The sequence below is a fragment of the Schistocerca piceifrons genome, chromosome 3 (genome assembly GCF_021461385.2).
Source record: "Schistocerca piceifrons isolate TAMUIC-IGC-003096 chromosome 3, iqSchPice1.1, whole genome shotgun sequence".
Classification (NCBI taxonomy): domain Eukaryota; kingdom Metazoa; phylum Arthropoda; class Insecta; order Orthoptera; family Acrididae; genus Schistocerca; species Schistocerca piceifrons.
Genome location: NC_060140.1, coordinates 40,302,358 through 40,320,419, shown reverse-complemented (window position 1 = coordinate 40,320,419; position 18,062 = coordinate 40,302,358). Strand labels below are relative to the sequence as shown.

At 45.5% G+C, this 18,062-nt stretch overlaps 1 protein-coding gene across 1 annotated transcript in view; it reads left to right on the top strand.

The window, feature by feature from the left end:
- The window catches only part of LOC124788375 (ribosome-binding protein 1-like), a 48,606-nt gene extending 34,601 nt beyond the window's left edge, over window positions 1-14,005 (top strand). The window contains exon 2 of the mRNA XM_047255640.1: window positions 12,730-14,005. Within this exon, the coding sequence (XP_047111596.1) occupies window positions 12,730-14,005 (1,276 nt within the window). The remainder of the gene's footprint in view (window positions 1-12,729) is intronic.
- Window positions 14,006-18,062: the final 4,057 nt, after the last annotated feature.

Here is an 18,062-nt window from a genome sequence, read left to right as displayed (position 1 = left end):
CTGGAGTAAATCAATGTCCAATATTTTGGTTACTATGTCGGCCGTCTGCATGCGACGGTTAGTGCATATGTTATTATCTATTGTGGCGTTCATTCGCGTGATACGGCACTGCGCCGTTGCCACACACACTGTAACAAACAGTATTTACAATTAGTCCAGTAGAATTAGCATTCCAATCGGAAATAATTGCTACAAAAATTTTATTGTTTTAATGGCTTCGTTTGTGTCCCAGTATGACTATCCTAGGTTTTCCCCCACAGCCGAGTTGTGGAAAAGTGCGGGGTGGGGGGGGGGGGGGGGGGGGGGCAAAAATGTACCCGAGAAAGTGGTATTTTTCGGTTTCGTGATTATATATCGTAAATGACTCACAAATCGAAAACATAGTGCAATTAAAAATTGTAGGGCATGAAATTCTGCATTGAACGAGACCATCCGTATATTTCTTGGACCACCCGTTTCCATACTAGTGTTCTTCAAAATTGGACCAATTTCACATATTCATAAAAATTTTTCGTTTTAACATCTGTTTTTTGGTATTATCGTAGAAACTAACCCACCTATCAATAGTGTCGTTCAGAAAAAAGATATGGAGAGAGAAATTTGGCATTCGATGAAACCAAAAGTGAATTTATTGAACCACCCATTTGTGTACTGCTCCTCATTAAATTTGGACCGTTTCTCATCAATTTCAAATGTAGTTCTCCAGTAATTCTTATGTACAGTCTTTTAAACACAGAACTATAGCAACCAATTTTCTTGTACTTATGTAATATAGTAATAGAATAAAATACTAAAATTTTGTAAAATTTGAAAAATATTAAAGTTTTTCATATGTCGAGGGTTAAGAACTGAGACCTCGTATCTGACAGATGTCAGAGAAAGTTCTGACTCAAAAAAACTTGCAAGTGGAAAAAATACATGTTAGAACAAAATGATGCAAAAAATACAATGCACAACCTGTGAGTAATAAGTGATTATCTCTAAATAAAAAATCAAAACAATCAAAATTTTTATTAAAGGTTATTTTTTTAGCTCCCCTGTGAAATTTGTCTTGTCAGGTACGTGGTATCCGTTCATAACCCTCAATATAATATAGTGATACCCATTCAACTGATATGAAGGACACAGGAAGAGAGAGACACTCCTTGAAATTAAGTAGTGATTATTATATTTCGTAATTACAGAATTTTACGTGAATGTATGAGATGAGAAGGTAAAAGTAGGTATGTACACAAATTTCACATACGTCAACGTTTGACTGTCTTGTTGAGAGAAGAGAATGTGGAGCTGGTTCTTTGGAGCTGGTTCTTTGGAGGTAGGAATGAGGCCAAGACAAACTCTGAAGCCTGCCATCCCCAGAGGAGCGGATCCATCTGGTGTCCTATCCACATTTGTACTTGTAAGTAGGTCCACAAGTAATGCTGGCGATCTGCTTCCGACGTTGGTGGTAGGGATGCTAGGGTGAATCTGAATTTCATAATCGCTTTGGAAAACAGGTCGAATCGCAAGTTGTCTGAAGTCTCTCCTGCCATACCTCCGTAAATCAGAGGTCAGCTTCGACAATAGCTTCAGCTTGAGTGTCATGCTCTAAGAAAGGTTTGATATCTTCCAGAAGACATTTTTGACCAGTAGATTGACCACCTTCTTCTTGCCCTGACCGAAGGGTGCTGAAGTTGTGTCACATCCACTTATGGGGTAAAGAAATATGAGTGACCTGATCTTTGCCAGTTTGAAACTGTTAGAATCAAATACTTTTGATGAGGTCTTTCCTCTTCCAGGTTTCAAGAAATATATATTTGCTGATGGTGTGGCTAGGGCATTGAGCATGATGAGAAGGTCCATATCCTCACCAACAACCACAACCTTCTCATGCTCCTGTGAAACCTCAAGCACTGTGGCAACAATTAGGTGGTCTGCATCTTCAGTAGCTTGCCTTACTGAGAAGCCTTCATCTTTGAGCCTCGAAATAAGCAAGCTGATGAGATGTACTTTATTTCTGGAAAGGAACTGCTCCTGAGTCATAGTCACCATCATTAGCTCGGCAAATATGACCTCAGCAGTAGTGTGTCTTTTGCTTCGGCAGAGGTGCTTAGCATATTTGATTCTCTTGGTGGGCAAGTCTTCTGGGTAGCCATCGACCACCACACTTGTCGCACTTCCGCTGTAGTGTCTTCTTAAGTATTCAACGTATTTGGTTAGCATTAACTTAAGTGTTTCACCATTCTTCCATACAACGCACTGGAGAAGAAATCCATCGATGACAAGGGTGCCATCTCATATTGGAAGAATTCTTTAATAAAATGAAGAACAAACCGCCTTCAGTCACAAGTTGCGTTTATTTACTGCACTATGCATTTCGAGCACTGGAGGCTATCTTCAGGTGCTTTTTAGTGATTTACATAAGGTTTTTTAGTTGTTTGCCTGTTGATATTACATTTTTCTGTTACAACATGGTATATTCTAGATGTAAGTTTAACAGCGTTAATAATATGAAAATAACTTACAGTTTAACATTGTATGATGTCTGCTTCTGTTGTGCAGTTGGTATACACAATATACGTCTTTAATTTTGCAGTACATACTGAGATATATACATAGTCACACACTTTCTCGCACATTGTAGTAGCAGAACGTAAACCTGCCACAGATTCTCGTTCATACAGATGTTCTACTTATAAATATAATCGATTTTCTTGTTTCACAGAAGATAACGTGATAGTATTAGTACACAGGTATTATTAAAATAATTATTTGGCACCATGTTGTAGGTTGTCAGCTGTTCGTACTATTATGGATTTGATTTCTCAGGAAAAATACTTTTGAAGGTGTAAAAAAAATTGTGACTGTTAAACTCTGTTCATTCAACAAGTTTTCGGAACATTTTTCTTTGTGTAGCATTATTTCTAACTGTTCTAGTAGATTAAATTTTTTACTGTTGGGTTCTGTGTGAAGTACAGTTAGGCTGTTGTGGATGTCGTCAAGTCTGTTTATTAATATACATGTTGTTAGTTATTGTAGATTTTTCAAAATGGTGTAGTCGAAAGGTGTCGGTGTGTTCTTTATACCGTGTGTGGAAGGTTCTTCCAGTTTTTCCTATGTAAAATGCAGGGCAACTGTTACATTGTAATTTATATATTCCACTGTGTTATGTTATTGGCTTGTTTGTGTTCCCTGCGTGAGGTAAGTGGTATCCAAGTTTGCCGTTTATGGAGAAAAATATTTTAATATTTTTTTTAATAAGTTAGCTACTTTTTGTGATACTATGCCTAAGTATGGGATGCTTGTGAAGATTTGTTTGTGTTGGTAGTTTTCTATCTGCGCCTAAACTTACTTGCATCTGTGCAGGATGACAGAAAGTGGATGGAATGACCGGTTGAGATGAGTTTGTAACGAAGTATGCTCTAATGGTAGATGATTGAATGGTAGATGCATTCTAGAGAGAGGAAGATGTTGCGTCAGATCATTTTATAAAATTTTCCCTTCTGTTGGAGTGCATCAGTTGTGTGGCATAACCTGTGTTCGACTCGTATTCAACTGTATGTTATGTCTGAGGCTTAGAGAAGTATCTACTCGCGATCTTCAACAGCAGATCTGCCATCAGAGGAGTTACATCTCATGTGTGTGGTTATGACGACGACGACGACGAAACACGCCCATCTTGTTTCGGCACTTTCCTCTAGATGAACGAAGATATTTGCAAGGTACTCCATCAACCTGCCGCATCTTTGGCATAAAATCGAGTCTTCAGTTTCATAATTACATTGATTCTATGTTAGTGACAGTTTGTGAGATACTGAATTCCCATGGATACATCTGCTTGACAGATGTTCTGTTTACAGATTTAGTGACGGCATGTCTTGTAATTTCACATGTCGAACATCGTTGCTATGCGTTGGTCAGTTTCCTTGTGAGAGGTATTCTCCGTTACTAAAGATCATTTTGTATGGGACTGATGCAGGCATAGTATAATTTCTAAACCGTGATCGGATATGAACAGAGGATGCCATACACCTCTGCGAAACTATATTGTGCATGTATCACAGGGAATCGATGTCTTAAGGAAGTAGTTTTTTTCATTTCACAGTTTATCTTGTTACAGTTTTAGGGCGCAAAATTGCTACGGTCATTAGCGCCCATTCTGCGACTTAGGGAAGGGTACAAAAACCAAATGGGAAATCTGCAGCAATGAAAGCTAAACTCAACAAGAGGGGAAACTAAAAAACCAAAGGGAAACTTAGGAAACCACTGTAGGAGAGGGGGTTGTTTTTCCCAAAAAGAGCTTCAAATAACAGACGTGATCTCATTGACACTGATAAACTCGAAGGCACGATCAGCTGAGCGCGTGTCATCATCTGAAATGGAAGGCATATCAGGCGACAGCTGTAGATGGGCTCGTAGTGGAGTAAAATAGGGGCACTCAAGAAAAAGATGTCTCACTATCCACAGTTGAGAGCAGTGGGGATAAAGTGGGGGAGCATCGCCACTTAAAAGATGTCAATGGCGAAAAAGTCAGTGCCCTATCCAGCGTCTAGTTAAAATTACATCCTCCAGATGACAAGTTCGGGAGGAAGATGTCTGAGCACTGAGAAGAGGTTTCACATCCCGCAATTTATTAGCGGGAAGTGTAGACCAATGAGCGTGCCATAAAAGAGCAACACGACGAAATAAGACAATGCAGATCGGTGAAGGGCACCACGCGAACAGTGGGCCGAGGAAGGGAGACTGTAGCATTGCCTGCTATGTCGGCTGCCTCATTTACATGGATACCAACAGTAGGGGGACAAGGTATGTTCTATCCGACATTCCATTGTTGCAAATTTGTTCAAAGTGACGGCGATGACGTCATCCAAGATGGCGGCTCTAGACTTAGCAACAGCGCCTGACGTCATCCAAGTTGGCGGAATTTGGTGAGAAGTTTGAATTTTGGCTGGAAGATAGCTCAATTGCGCTACCTCCACTAACCTAACCCTCCAGAAAAAAATTGGTTGGAAAATCAAATTCCAGCAGGATAATGCATCACACCACGAAAATGGCGGGAAAATAGACCACTTGGGGTATGTCCACTAACCTAAACCACAACCCCGTAGAAAATGGCGGCAAGCTCAAATTCCAGCACAATAATGGCAGTAAAACTTGACTTGTCTTTATTATTACTTCAACAATATCATGCAGGTGTGTTCGCCACGAGGTCCAACTGGCTAAGTCACATAGCCACCAGCAGAGGGCGTCATTCAAGATGTCGGATTTTGGCGGGAAGTTTGAATTTTGTTGGAAAGAAGGCCAACTGCGTCACGTCCACTCAACTACTGTCATCAAGGACGGCTACTTATTTTGTTTCACCACTCAGATGACCTGATTGGCGGTGCACATTCAGTCTTTGCTGTGTTGTCATCGTCAAAGCATCGTCACATGTTCGATCATCGAGATGAATGTGAAGGATGTAGACATTTGAGGGAGGACTAGCCACATTTCACTACATCATTTATAGAAGAGTATGATAATGCAGATGGCAGTTATAAGAATCGAGGGGCATGAAAGGGAAGCAGTGGTTGGGAAGGGAGTAAGACAGGGTTGTAGCCTATCCCCGATGTTATTCAATCTGTATATTGAGCAAGCTGTGAAGGAAACAAAAGAAAATTTCGGAGTAGGTATTAAAATCCATGGAGAAGAAAAAAAACTTTGAGGTTTGCCGATGACATTGTAATTCTGTCAGAGACAGCAAAGGACTTGGAAGGTCAGTTGAACGGAATGGACAGTGTCATGAAAGGAGGGTACAAGATGAACATCAACAAAAGCAAAACGAGGATAACGGAATGTAGTCGAATTAAGTCAGGTGATGCTGAGGGAATTAGATTAGGAAATGAGACATTTAAAGTAGTAAAGGAGTTTTGCTATTTGGGGAGCAAAATAACTGATGATCGTCGAAGTAGAGAGGATATCAAATGTGCTGGGGGTCATAGTATTTTCATGCAGCACTCGACTGTTGATAACTTATTCAATCTAGACATGGCAGTAACTAGTACTAAATAGATGGCCCCCATGTGTTCAAGGTGTATACAGTAACATCATTAACTGGCTTCAGACATGTAGCATTCACATAGAAGATATAGACCATTGTCTTAGCACCTGTATAAGGCAGCGCCGAAGTCTTGTGCTATTCCTCAAATAAGTGTTGTGAATGTTGAACTCAAATTTACTGATGGCATACCCAACTATTTCAATGGGTCTATAACATTATGAGATACATTTGCTGAATTTGAGGGATATAAGAAACAACTCTTTTCGAAATACTGTACTTCTGTTGCACCATTTGAAAAAGAATGAACTTATTGTTTTCCATGCTGATCATAATTTTATGTCTCGAGTAAATAAATATATTTATAATATTAAATTTCTCTTTGTCTTTTTCATTTCTCTAGACAAAAATGTCACAATTGTTAATGCACGTTAGTACACCTTTATGTACGTTAATGTATGTGACACACTTCCCTTTAAATACACCGTGTGGAATTCATTCTGTCGTGTAGCCGTTTTAGTTCAGTTGGTAAGGTGATTGCACTATAGTGGCTACACACACACACACACACACACACACACACACACACACACACACACACACTATCATATAAAAGCCTATTGCACGCCAGTACATAGCACAATAGGTATCATGGCAGGCTGGGTGATGCACACTTGCTGCATAGACTTTGTTGTTGGTGACTGGTCCTGTGATGATCAAGACCAGAAGACCAAGTAGTAGTAGTAGTAGTAGTAGTAGTAGTAGAAGAAGAAGAAGAAGAATGGAGCACTCCTTCACAACAGCATACGAGCTATAATTGTAGGTCCTTCCAACTGTGGTTAGACAAATGTCTTGATGGCTCTGTTAACACACACAGACTGAGTCCGCTTCAAGCACCTTTTCGTCTACTCTGAAACACTGCTTAAACCCAAGTACCAGTTACTGCAGATAATGTTAGATGGGGTAGACGGCTCTTTTTTTGTTTTTTTTTTGTGGTTTTAGGGCGCACAACTTCAATGGTCATTAGCGCCCAGACTATGTTAGGAATGCACCGCGAGGCACAAGTTTAAAACAGCAACTAAAATGGAAAACATGATAAAAGACAGATTGACAGGCATAGGATTAAAAAACAGCATCATCAAATGTCCTTAGTGAGGTTTGTCAAATTGATAAAACGAAGAACACGAGCAGCTGCTCGTGTGTCATCTGCTAAAATGGCATCGAAAGTACTTGGCAGATTAAGATCTAGGCGCAGTGTATTAAAATCTGGACAGGACATTAAAATGTGTCTAACCGTCAGCAAGTGCCCACACGGGCAGAACGGCGCCGGCGCAGCCGTCAGCAGATGGCGATGGCTGAACCGGCAGTGTCCAATTCTTAACCAGGCCAAAACTACCTCCTCCCGCCGAGAAGGGCGTGAGGAGGACGTCCAAGCCACGGGAAGAGGTTTTAAGGCCCGAAGCTTGTTGTCTGTAAGTGCAGCCCAATCGGCATGCCACAGCGATAAAATGCGCTGACAAATGACCCTGCTAAAATCGGACGAAGGGACACAACAAGAAGCTGTCTGAGGCTGGAGGACCGCAGCCTTGGCCACGGCATCTGCAGCTTCGTTCCCAGGGATACCGACATGGCCAGGAACCCACATAAAGCTAACCGGAGAACCGACGTCCACCAGCTGCTGAAGAGATCGTTGGATCCGGTGTACGAAAGGGTGAAGCGGGTACGGATCACTGAGGCTCTGGATGGGGCTCAGGGAATCGGAGCAGATGACATAAGCAGAATGTCGGTGGCGTCAGATGTAAAGAACTGCCTGGTAGAGGGCAAAGAGCTCAGCTGTGAAGACCTAACAATGGCCATGGAGCCGGTATTCGAAACTTTGTGCACCGACAATAAAGGAACACCCGACCCCATCATTGGTCTTAGAGCCATCTGTATAAATGAAAGTCATGTCGATGAACTTCGAACGAAGTTCCAAAAAACGGGAGTGTTAGACCGAACCGGGGGTAACCTCTATTGGGAGCGAGCTGAGGTCAAGGTGAATGCGGACCTGAGCCTGGAGCCAAGGTGGCGTGTGGCTCTCGCCCACTCGAAAGATTGCAGGGAGTGAAAAATTAAGGTGTTGAAGGAGGCGACGAAAGCGAACTCCAGGGGGTAGGAGGGCAGAGACATACAACCCGTATTGACGGTCAAGAGAGTCGTCAAAAAAGGAACGATAAGACGGATGGTCGGGCATTGACAGTAGCCGACAGGCATACCGACAAAGCAGTATATCGCTCCGGTAGGTGAGTGGCAATTCGCCAGCGTCAGCATGAAGACTCTCTACGCGACTAGTATAAAATGCTCCGATCGCAAGTCGTAAGCCCCGATGTTGTATGGAGTTGAGGCGGCGTAAGATGGATGGCCGTGCAGAGGAGTATACGAAGCTCCCATAATCCAGCTTGGAGCGGACGATCGACCGATATAGATGAAGTAGGACGATTCGATCCGCTCCCCACGACATACCACTGAGAACACGGAGGACATTTAAAGAACGGATACAACGGGCGGCCAAATATGACACATGTGGAGACCAGCTAAGTTTCCTGTCAAATGTAAGGCCTAAAAATTTTGTTGTCTCCACGATTGGGAGAGCAACGGGACCGAGTCGTAAGGACGGTGGGAGAAACTTTGTAGCGCCAGAAGTTAATACAGACCGTCTTCTCGGCAGAAAAACGGAAGCCATTGGCGACACTCCAGGAGTAAAGGCGGTCAAGAGAACGCTGAAGACAGCGCTCCAGGACACATGGACACTGCGCGCTGCAATAGATGGTAAAATCGTCCACGAAAAGGGAGCCTGATACATCTGCTGGGAGGCAATCCATTATTGGATTGATCGCGATGGCGAAGAGAGCGACGCTCAAAACTGAGCCCTGTGGCACCACATTCTCCTGGCGAAATGTGTCAGACAGGACAGGACCCACACGTACCCTGAACTGTCGATCCATTAAAAAAGGAATGAATAAATAGAGGGAGGCGTCCGCGAAGGCCCCATGTATGCATGGTGCGGAGAATGCCCGCCCTCCAACAGGTGTCGTAAGCCTTCTCCAAATCAAAGAACACAGCCGCGGTCGGGCGCTTCCGCAAGAAGTTATTCATAATGAAGGTCGACAAGGTAACCAGATGGTCAACAGCAGAGCGGCGCCTACGAAATCCACATTGTACATTGGTAAGTAGGTGTCGAAACTCGAGCAGCCAAACCAATCGAGAGTTAACCATTCGCTCCATCACTTTACAGACACAGCTGGTAAGCGAGATAGGTCGATAACTGGAAGGCAAGTGCTTGTCCTTCCCTGGCTTAGGAATCGGGACAACAATAGACTCGCGCCAGCATGCGGGAACATGTCCCTCAATCCAGATGCGATTGTATGTACGAAGATGAAAACTTTTACCCGCAGGAGAAAGGTTCTTCAGCATCTGAATATGAATAGAATCAGGCCTTGGAGCGGAGGACCGTGATCGGCCAAGTGCGTTTTCGAGTTCCTGCATGGTGAATGGGGCATTATAACTTGCACAATTCGAGGAGCGGAAGTTAGGTGGCCTAGTCTCCTCTGCCTGTTTGCGGGGGAGGAAGGCAGGGTGGTAATGAGCGGAGCTCGAAACCTCTGCGAAAAAGCGGCCGAAGGCATTGGAGACAGCCTGAGGGGCCGCAAGGACGTCATTTGCGACCTTCAAGCCAGAAACTGGTGAGTGGACCTTAGTGCCAGATAGCCGGCGCAGGCTACCCCAGACAACAGAAGAAGGAGTAAACCTGTTGAAGGTGCTTGTGAAAGCAGCCCAGCTGGCTTTCTTGCTTTCTTTGATAATACGACTACACTGAGCACGTAATCGTTTATAATTGATACAATTCGCCACTGTAGGGTGGCGTTTAAATGTGCGTAAAGCACGTCGACGAGCACGTAAAGCGTCTCTACATGCTGCGGTCCACCAGGGGACTGGTACGCGACGTGGAGAAGAAGTAGGGCGAGGGATGGAATATTCAGCAGCAGCGAGAATGACTTCCGTGAGGTGTGCGACCTGACGATCGCAGCTTGTGAAGGTTTGATCCTGAAAGGTCGCCCTGGAAGAGAAGAGCCCCCAGTCTGCCTTGGAGATGGTCCAACTAGAGGAGCACGGAGAGGGGGTATGCTGCAGGAGATGGATAACACACGGGAAGTGGTCGCTCGACTATGTATCAGAAAGTGCATACCACTCAAACCGGCGTGCAAGTTGGGGAGTACATATAGAGAGGTCTAAATGGGAATATGTGTGAGATGTGTCTGAAAGAAAAGTAGGGGCGCCAGTATTGAGGCAGACAAGATTGAGCTGGTTGAAAAGGTCTGCTAACAAGGAGCCCCTCGGGCAGGATGCTGGAGAGCCCCAAAGGGGATGGTGGGCATTGAAGTCTCCAGTTAACAAAAATGGTGCAGGTAGCTGAGCAGTAAGTTGCATCATGTCTGCCCTGGTAACGGCAGATGACGATGGAGTGTAGACGGTACAAAAGGAAAACGTAAAAGTGGGGAGAATAATGCGGATGGCAACTGCCTGCAGGCCGGTGTGCAACGTGATGGGATCGTAGTAAATATCCTGGACCAGCAACATAACCCCTCCATGAGCTGGGATACCTACCGCAGGGGGTAGGTCAAAACGCACAGAGGTGTAGTGTGCCAAGGCAATTTGATCGCATGGGCGTAGCTTCGTTTCCTGGAGGGCTACGACGAGCGGATGGTGCAAGCGGAGCAGCAACTTCAAGTCCTCTCGGTTGGAGCGAATGCTGCGAATATTCCAGTGAATAAGTGCCATTGTAAGAAAAGGAAGATGAAAGAAGGGGTCACCTCGAAGGCCGCTGAGGGCCTGGCTTCGAGCGAGCACTGCCGCCGCTATCAATAGGCGGACAGTCATCGTCCATTGGGTCTATAGGTTCATCGGCCATCTCGGGAGGATGGCCGGGAGGGGAAGCTTCCTCCGCCGGTGAACGGCCAGATGTAGGGCTACCAGCGGTGCGGCCAGGCGAAACAGATGACGGCCTGGGGCGGCAACCGCTGAGTGGCGCAGGAGAAGAAATGCGCCGTGGCGGAGAAGGAGAACTGTGCTTCCTATGAGCCTTTTTGGAAGGACGTTTGGTGGAAGTACCGGTCGAAGGCTGGGAGGTCGAGGTACGTAGGAAGTCTGCCCGGGATGGTTCCTTCTTGAAGGCCCGTGCATCTGACTTTGGGGTCTTCGTCTTAGCAGAAGCTGATGAAGGGGCTGGTGTCTGTGGGGTGATGGGAGGAAGAGGAGACGTCGACCGCGCGATCTTAGCACCGGCCGAACGGACGACCGCGGTGCTGAAGGTCAGATCGCATATCTGGGTTGTTACCTCCCTGGTAGTCCGAGGAGAGGCGAGGACAGTACTGTATTTCCCTGCTGGGAGCAGCGTGGGCTTCCTACTAGCCAATAGCTTGCGAGCAGCCAAGGTGGACACTTTCTATTTGACCCGAATTTCTTGGATACAGCGTTCTTCCTTATAGACAGGACAGTCGCGGGAGGATGCGGCATGGTCACCATGACAGTTCACAGAACGAGGAGACGGAGGTGGACAGTCACCCTCATGGGCATCCCTGCCACAAGTGACACATTTAGCCGCATTGGAACAAGACTGTCGAGTGTGATTGAAACGCTGACACTGGTAGCAGCGCGTAGGTGTCGGGACATAGGGGCAAACAGAAGTAACCTCGTAGCCCGCCTTGATGCGCGATGGCAGCTTAACACTATCGAAGTTCAAGAAAAGTGTTCGGGTCGGTACAAGGTCATTGTTGACCTTGTTCATGACCCTATGGACAGCCGTCACGCCCTGCTCAGCGAGGAAAGATTGAATCTCCTCGTCAGTCAATCCGTCGAGGGAGCTAGTATAGACTACACCACGAGACGAATTCAAAGTTCGGTGGGCCTCCACCCGGACAGGGAACGTGTACAGGAGTGTGGCCCGAAGCAGTTTTCGTGCCTGAAAGGCACTCTCAGTTTCTAGTAATAAGGTACCGTTACGCAACCTGGTACAAGATTTGACAGATCCGGCTATGGCATCTACGCCCTTCTGGATAACGAAAGGGTTGATAGAAGAAAAATCCTTTCCGTCCTCAGATCGAGAAATGACGAGGAACTGTGGGGCAGGCGGTAGTACTATTGTCACTGGTGGCTGGTCACGTTTCCGTTTTTGGGCAGAAGTCGAAAGCGATGGAGTAGAATCCATTGCAGAGGAATCCCCCATGATTGCCAGCATCTCCGATGGCGCGCTCCTTCCTTGTGGGGACCCTCTCAGAGGGCACTCCCGCCTTAGGTGAATGTTTACACCTCAGGTCACACCTCCCGAGAAACAGACGGAGGGACCAATCGGCATGGTCAGAAGGTATCAGCTCAGGCAATCACCCCTCCCCGGGCCTGGCCTTTACCAGGGGGTACGCGCGTGCCTTACATGTCTACCCAGGGCGGGGAATTACGCGTTACCCCGTCACTGGCTACGCGTGCGAACGCGTGGGTCGGCCTTCAGGCACGCACAGGGAGGAAGGAAGAAGAGGAAAAAGAAAGAGAGGGAGAAAGAGGACCGACTGTCTCAAACGCCGAGGCGCAGACCAGAGGAGGCATGGATAAGGAGGCGAGGGGAAGGAGGCGAGGGGAAGGAGGCAAGGAGGAGGAGGCAAGGAGGAGGAGGCAAGGAGGAGGAGGCAAGGAGGAGGAGGCAAGGAGGAGGAGGCAAGGAGGAGGAGGCAAGGAGGAGGAGGCAAGGAGGAGGAGGCAAGGAGGAGGAGGCAAGGAGGAGGAGGCAAGGAGGAGGAGGCAAGGAGGAGGAGGCAAGGAGGAGGAGGCAAGGAGGAGGAGGCAAGGAGGAGGAGGCAAGGAGGAGGAGGCAAGGAGGAGGAGGCAAGGAGGAGGAGGCAAGGAGGAGGAGGCAAGGAGGAGGAGGCAAGGAGGAGGAGGCAAGGAGGAGGAGGCAAGGAGGAGGAGGCAAGGAGGAGGAGGCAAGGAGGAGGAGGCAAGGAGGAGGAGGCAAGGAGGAGGAGGCAAGGAGGAGGAGGCAAGGAGGAGGAGGCAAGGAGGAGGAGGCAAGGAGGAGGAGGCAAGGAGAAGGAGGCAAGGAGAAGGAGGCAAGGAGAAGGAGGCAAGGAGAAGGAGGCAAGGAGAAGGAGGCAAGGAGAAGGAGGCAAGGAGAAGGAGGCAAGGAGAAGGAGGCAAGGAGAAGGAGGCAAGGAGAAGGAGGCAAGGAGAAGGAGGCAAGGAGAAGGAGGCAAGGAGAAGGAGGCAAGGAGAAGGAGGCAAGGAGAAGGAGGCAAGGAGAAGGAGGCAAGGAGAAGGAGGCAAGGAGAAGGAGGCAAGGAGAAGGAGGCAAGGAGAAGGAGGCAAGGAGAAGGAGGCAAGGAGAAGGAGGCAAGGAGAAGGAGGCAAGGAGAAGGAGGCAAGGAGAAGGAGGCAAGGAGAAGGAGGCAAGGAGAAGGAGGCAAGGAGAAGGAGGCAAGGAGAAGGAGGCAAGGAGAAGGAGGCAAGGAGAAGGAGGCAAGGAGAAGGAGGCAAGGAGAAGGAGGCAAGGAGAAGGAGGCAAGGAGAAGGAGGCAAGGAGAAGGAGGCAAGGAGAAGGAGGCAAGGAGAAGGAGGCAAGGAGAAGGAGGCAAGGAGAAGGAGGCAAGGAGAAGGAGGCAAGGAGAAGGAGGCAAGGAGAAGGAGGCAAGGAGAAGGAGGCAAGGAGAAGGAGGCAAGGAGAAGGAGGCAAGGAGAAGGAGGCAAGGAGAAGGAGGCAAGGAGAAGGAGGCAAGGAGAAGGAGGCAAGGAGAAGGAGGCAAGGAGAAGGAGGCAAGGAGAAGGAGGCAAGGAGAAGGAGGCAAGGAGAAGGAGGCAAGGAGAAGGAGGCAAGGAGAAGGAGGCAAGGAGAAGGAGGCAAGGAGAAGGAGGCAAGGAGAAGGAGGCAAGGAGAAGAAGGCAAGGAGAAGGCAAGGGAAAGAGTAAGGAAGACAGTGAGGTGGAGAAGAGCAAAGAAAGGAACCAACAAAAGGAAGGGAGAAACGAGAAGTGAAAATCCAAAAAGACCACAATTATAGGTCGTGGAACCGTCCGTCTCCGGACGGAGGCGCTAACTGGACTCCTTTTAGTCGCCTCGTACGACAGGCAGGAACACCTCGGGCCTATTCTAACCCCCGGACCCACAGGGGTAGGATTTCCGTGGTTGGGAGCTATCAAGCGAATTAAATTAAAATACATTGACATGAGTACGGAAGGCTAAAATATGTTATTAGTTTCAGATTTTATTTTATTTCCACCTTTCAGACAGTCAAGCATCAATAGCCTTACAGAACAATCAAGTTATTCTTGTCGTTTTTTTAAGGAGATTTGGCTTTTATTAATCTTTTCCGCTGAGGCAGTCAATTTATTTGAAACGAACTGTTTAATTCCACACTACTGGCTGGTTTCAACTGTTTGCTGCATTTCAAAAGTGCATGTTTTCACCTTCTAGCACGTATGAAATTATGTTATAATGAAGAACCAAAGATGAAATAATACATTACTGGTACGCCAAGAAAATTTACATTCGAATCTGGACATACGAATGTGCACTTCAAGGCGAATTCCGCGTTTTAGTGTGGTTCACGAAATTCCGATGCTCTTTGCGTATCCTCTGATTTCTTTCTTTTATGACAATGTAAGATCTTTTAATGTCTTACACCTACGAACATACGAGCTTCCAGAATCCTAGTAGCTGCGCAAGCGCGGTGACGCCTGTTATCTGGCGCCTGTTATCTGGCGCTGGCTACTGAGACTAACCTATTTCTAACAGGTCGCGGGAAAATATTGCGAATGGTTATTTGAAAAGCGTTAGTTTCAAAGTAAATTTTCTTTTATGTAAGATGAACTATGTGCGAGAATTTACGATGAATTCCTTAAATCACAGAGCGTTTGACTCATTTAAAAATCAAGTCTGGTACGAACATTTAGAAAAATTTCGAGCTCAGAAGATCAGTCATGTCCTTGTTAAAAAAATTTACTGGCACATTTGTGGGATGTGTCTAAGTGTAATGTGCGCAAAAAAAATCAACATGATATGTGAAAGCTTAGCTTCTCTTGCAGCTTATTAATCATAGAGACAAAGATTATATGTGAAAACTCTGCTTTTCTTGTAGTAACAATATGTATATTAATTTAAACCATTAACGTTTCCTATCTGTGTGCACGCACTACTTAACGGTGGTATTGCTATCACGTGTCCTATGCTCGAATATTCGATGTCATCGGCTGGCGAGATCACGTGACATGAGCTATGACTGGCTACAAAAGCGCATTGCAAGCTTGATTTCAATGCTTCAGAAAGTGACATGCGGAATTTAAGTTTACACTTTCGTAACACGAAAATATGCAGCATACACGTTTCCAATTTTTTTTTTTTTACTGAATGTGGTTTTCTAAAGAGCCGAGAAGTACTACACTGATGTATAAAACCAGAACCATTCAAGGGATTGATAAATTTTACAGTTTCGAGGAAAAGTACCCTGTCACTTAACAAGGAAAAAGTGTATTTTCACCCGGGAGAAAGTGTAATTTTAACTAAGAAATCCGGGAATTTTTTTCTTGTCCTCTTATACACCCTGTATTTACTCCTGTCAGCTTAACGTCCGGGAATTCGGTTATAAATAGAACGTTATTCACAAGAGACCAATCTGTGCTTACGTAATGTGCTGTGTCAAATAATGCACTTTTTATACCAGGGCCGGCCAAACGCTGCACAGTGTGCAGACGTGCGGAAGTGCTGCACATGTGCGACAGCGGCATCTGTTATTAGACATGTGTCCTAAATGAACGGAGGGGGCTCCACTTCCCTGTTTATGTGGTACAAGCAAGAGCGCAACATTCCCAGTCTCGTTTACCCCTGGTAACCGTAACCTTAACCTTAACAGAGAAGTACTGAGAAATGGCAAATACTGTGAAAAATTAAATGACGGGAGATCTATGTTCTCAGTCGTTTAAAAATGACTGGGAACTGCAATTCTTTTTTGTAGCCGTTGGTGAAAATTCACAGTGTATGCTGTGCCGCCGAATAATAAGCGGCTAGTGTAAGTTTTCAATTGAAAGACACTACAATACATATCACAAAGACGAGTGTAGTGTACTCAACAGTGAAGAACGGCAAGCAAAATTAAATGTGCTTAAGAAAATGGATGAGACACACAACTCGGTTATCATTTCTCATGACCAGTGATAAACGTGTTTGGATTTATTCCTTTCATAATTAAAAATTATTGTTTACTAACTGTGCATCATTGCCTCTTTCTGCTCCATGTTACATTCTTGTCAGGAAAGTTGGTCATTAAAGCGATTCTTCCAATGTATACTTACATTTAGGTTTTTTTTAATGCGTGAAGGGCTACGCTCAGCTGAAGTCGATAAAACATAACATTCATCTAATTGTCGGTTATTATGCAGATTTCAGACGTGACTGATGAAAGATATAGCAATAATGGTATTGAAATAACAGGTGATCATCGAGAGGTCTGCTGTTATTCTGTTCAGAGGTCAGTGAGACAAATTATGTGGGTGTAACTGAGGGCACCGAGAATTAGTTATAGGAAACCTTGCATTAGTTTAATGTTATTTTAAATCATGAATAAGGTTCTTGGGAGTCTAATTACTCTCTTTCTTAAATACTAGATCAAAAGCATTACGCGTATTTACGTGCCGTCAGTCAAGGTGCCTTAATAAAAATCCACGGTTGTTAACTGTATTACTTGTCTTACTGAGTTAGACTTAACAAAAGTAGACGTCTCAATGAGTAGATTGTGACAGTATTTTAAATGTTTAATACGCTAAATACCTTCCCATCGTTGGCCTGATAGCTGTGGAAAGAGCACTAGAATGCGCCGGTACAGAGTATCCCAGCAAGTGGATAAAGCGACATCTGTGCGTAGAAACATGCACTACATGAACGCTGACTGCTGCGGCGTGCACGCTGTGACCCGGAAGTTGCACATGTGCAGGAGCACCGCACGCGTGCAGAATTTATGGCCGGCCCTGTTTTATACCAATCAGTCCACGCATATCAACTGTCGTAGACAATTTTTTATTAATAACTTAATAACAGATCTTGTACGGTTTCACACTGCAAGAAGCCTCTTCTTTGACATGCACACTTACAGTAGAAATATTTGACGTAACATCTGAAACGCTGAGTTCTCGATAATTTGCAACTTGATGAATTAATTCTTAGCCTATTTCTTTGGAACTGTCATCAGAAACACCTCACCTCTAAAACGTGTCACCTCTTTAGCACACATTGCAACAAACTTCGTTGTTTTTTTTATTACAACCTACATTCCTGAAGATGTCAGTGTGGAATTTCATACAACTGTATTTCTTTAAATGAGTTGCTCGCGACTGGAAAAACAGAAACGTTGGTCAGCTTACGCGTGACACATATGCTGTAGAATTTCTTTAGTTTACAACAAATATTTATTCCTTACTTCTCTTTTTGGACACTCCCGTTTCCTCTACGTTTACGCATTGGTTTCAGTTTTACTTGTTACTGCAAATACTTCCTCACTCTGCATGATTACAAATACACCACGAATGAGAATCCTGTGCTGGATGTAGTTGCGCAGGGATGAAGGTACGTTTAACGTTTTTGGAACTAACATTACGTATGACTTGGCCATGGCCTCTACGCTCGGTCACTGTTGACTGGTTCGGGCAGTCTGTCCAGGCAGTCTGTGCTCGATTACTCCGTCATGCAAAACTAGCCCGCCCGAACATCAACTGCTCTTCTACACAGTTTATTGACCGACCGACAAATTTCGTAACAGTCTACACAACGCACGTCCCGACCCACTTCATGATTTCAGCGCCGCCCTGCTCCTAGAGCTGGTTATGACGTTCTGTTCTACGCGATACCGCTTAGAAGGGAACCTCCCCATCGCACCCCCCTCAGATTTAGTTATAAGTTGGCACAGTGGATAGGCCTTGAAACACTCAACACAGATCACTCGAGAAACAGGAAGAAGTTGTATGGAACTATGAAAAA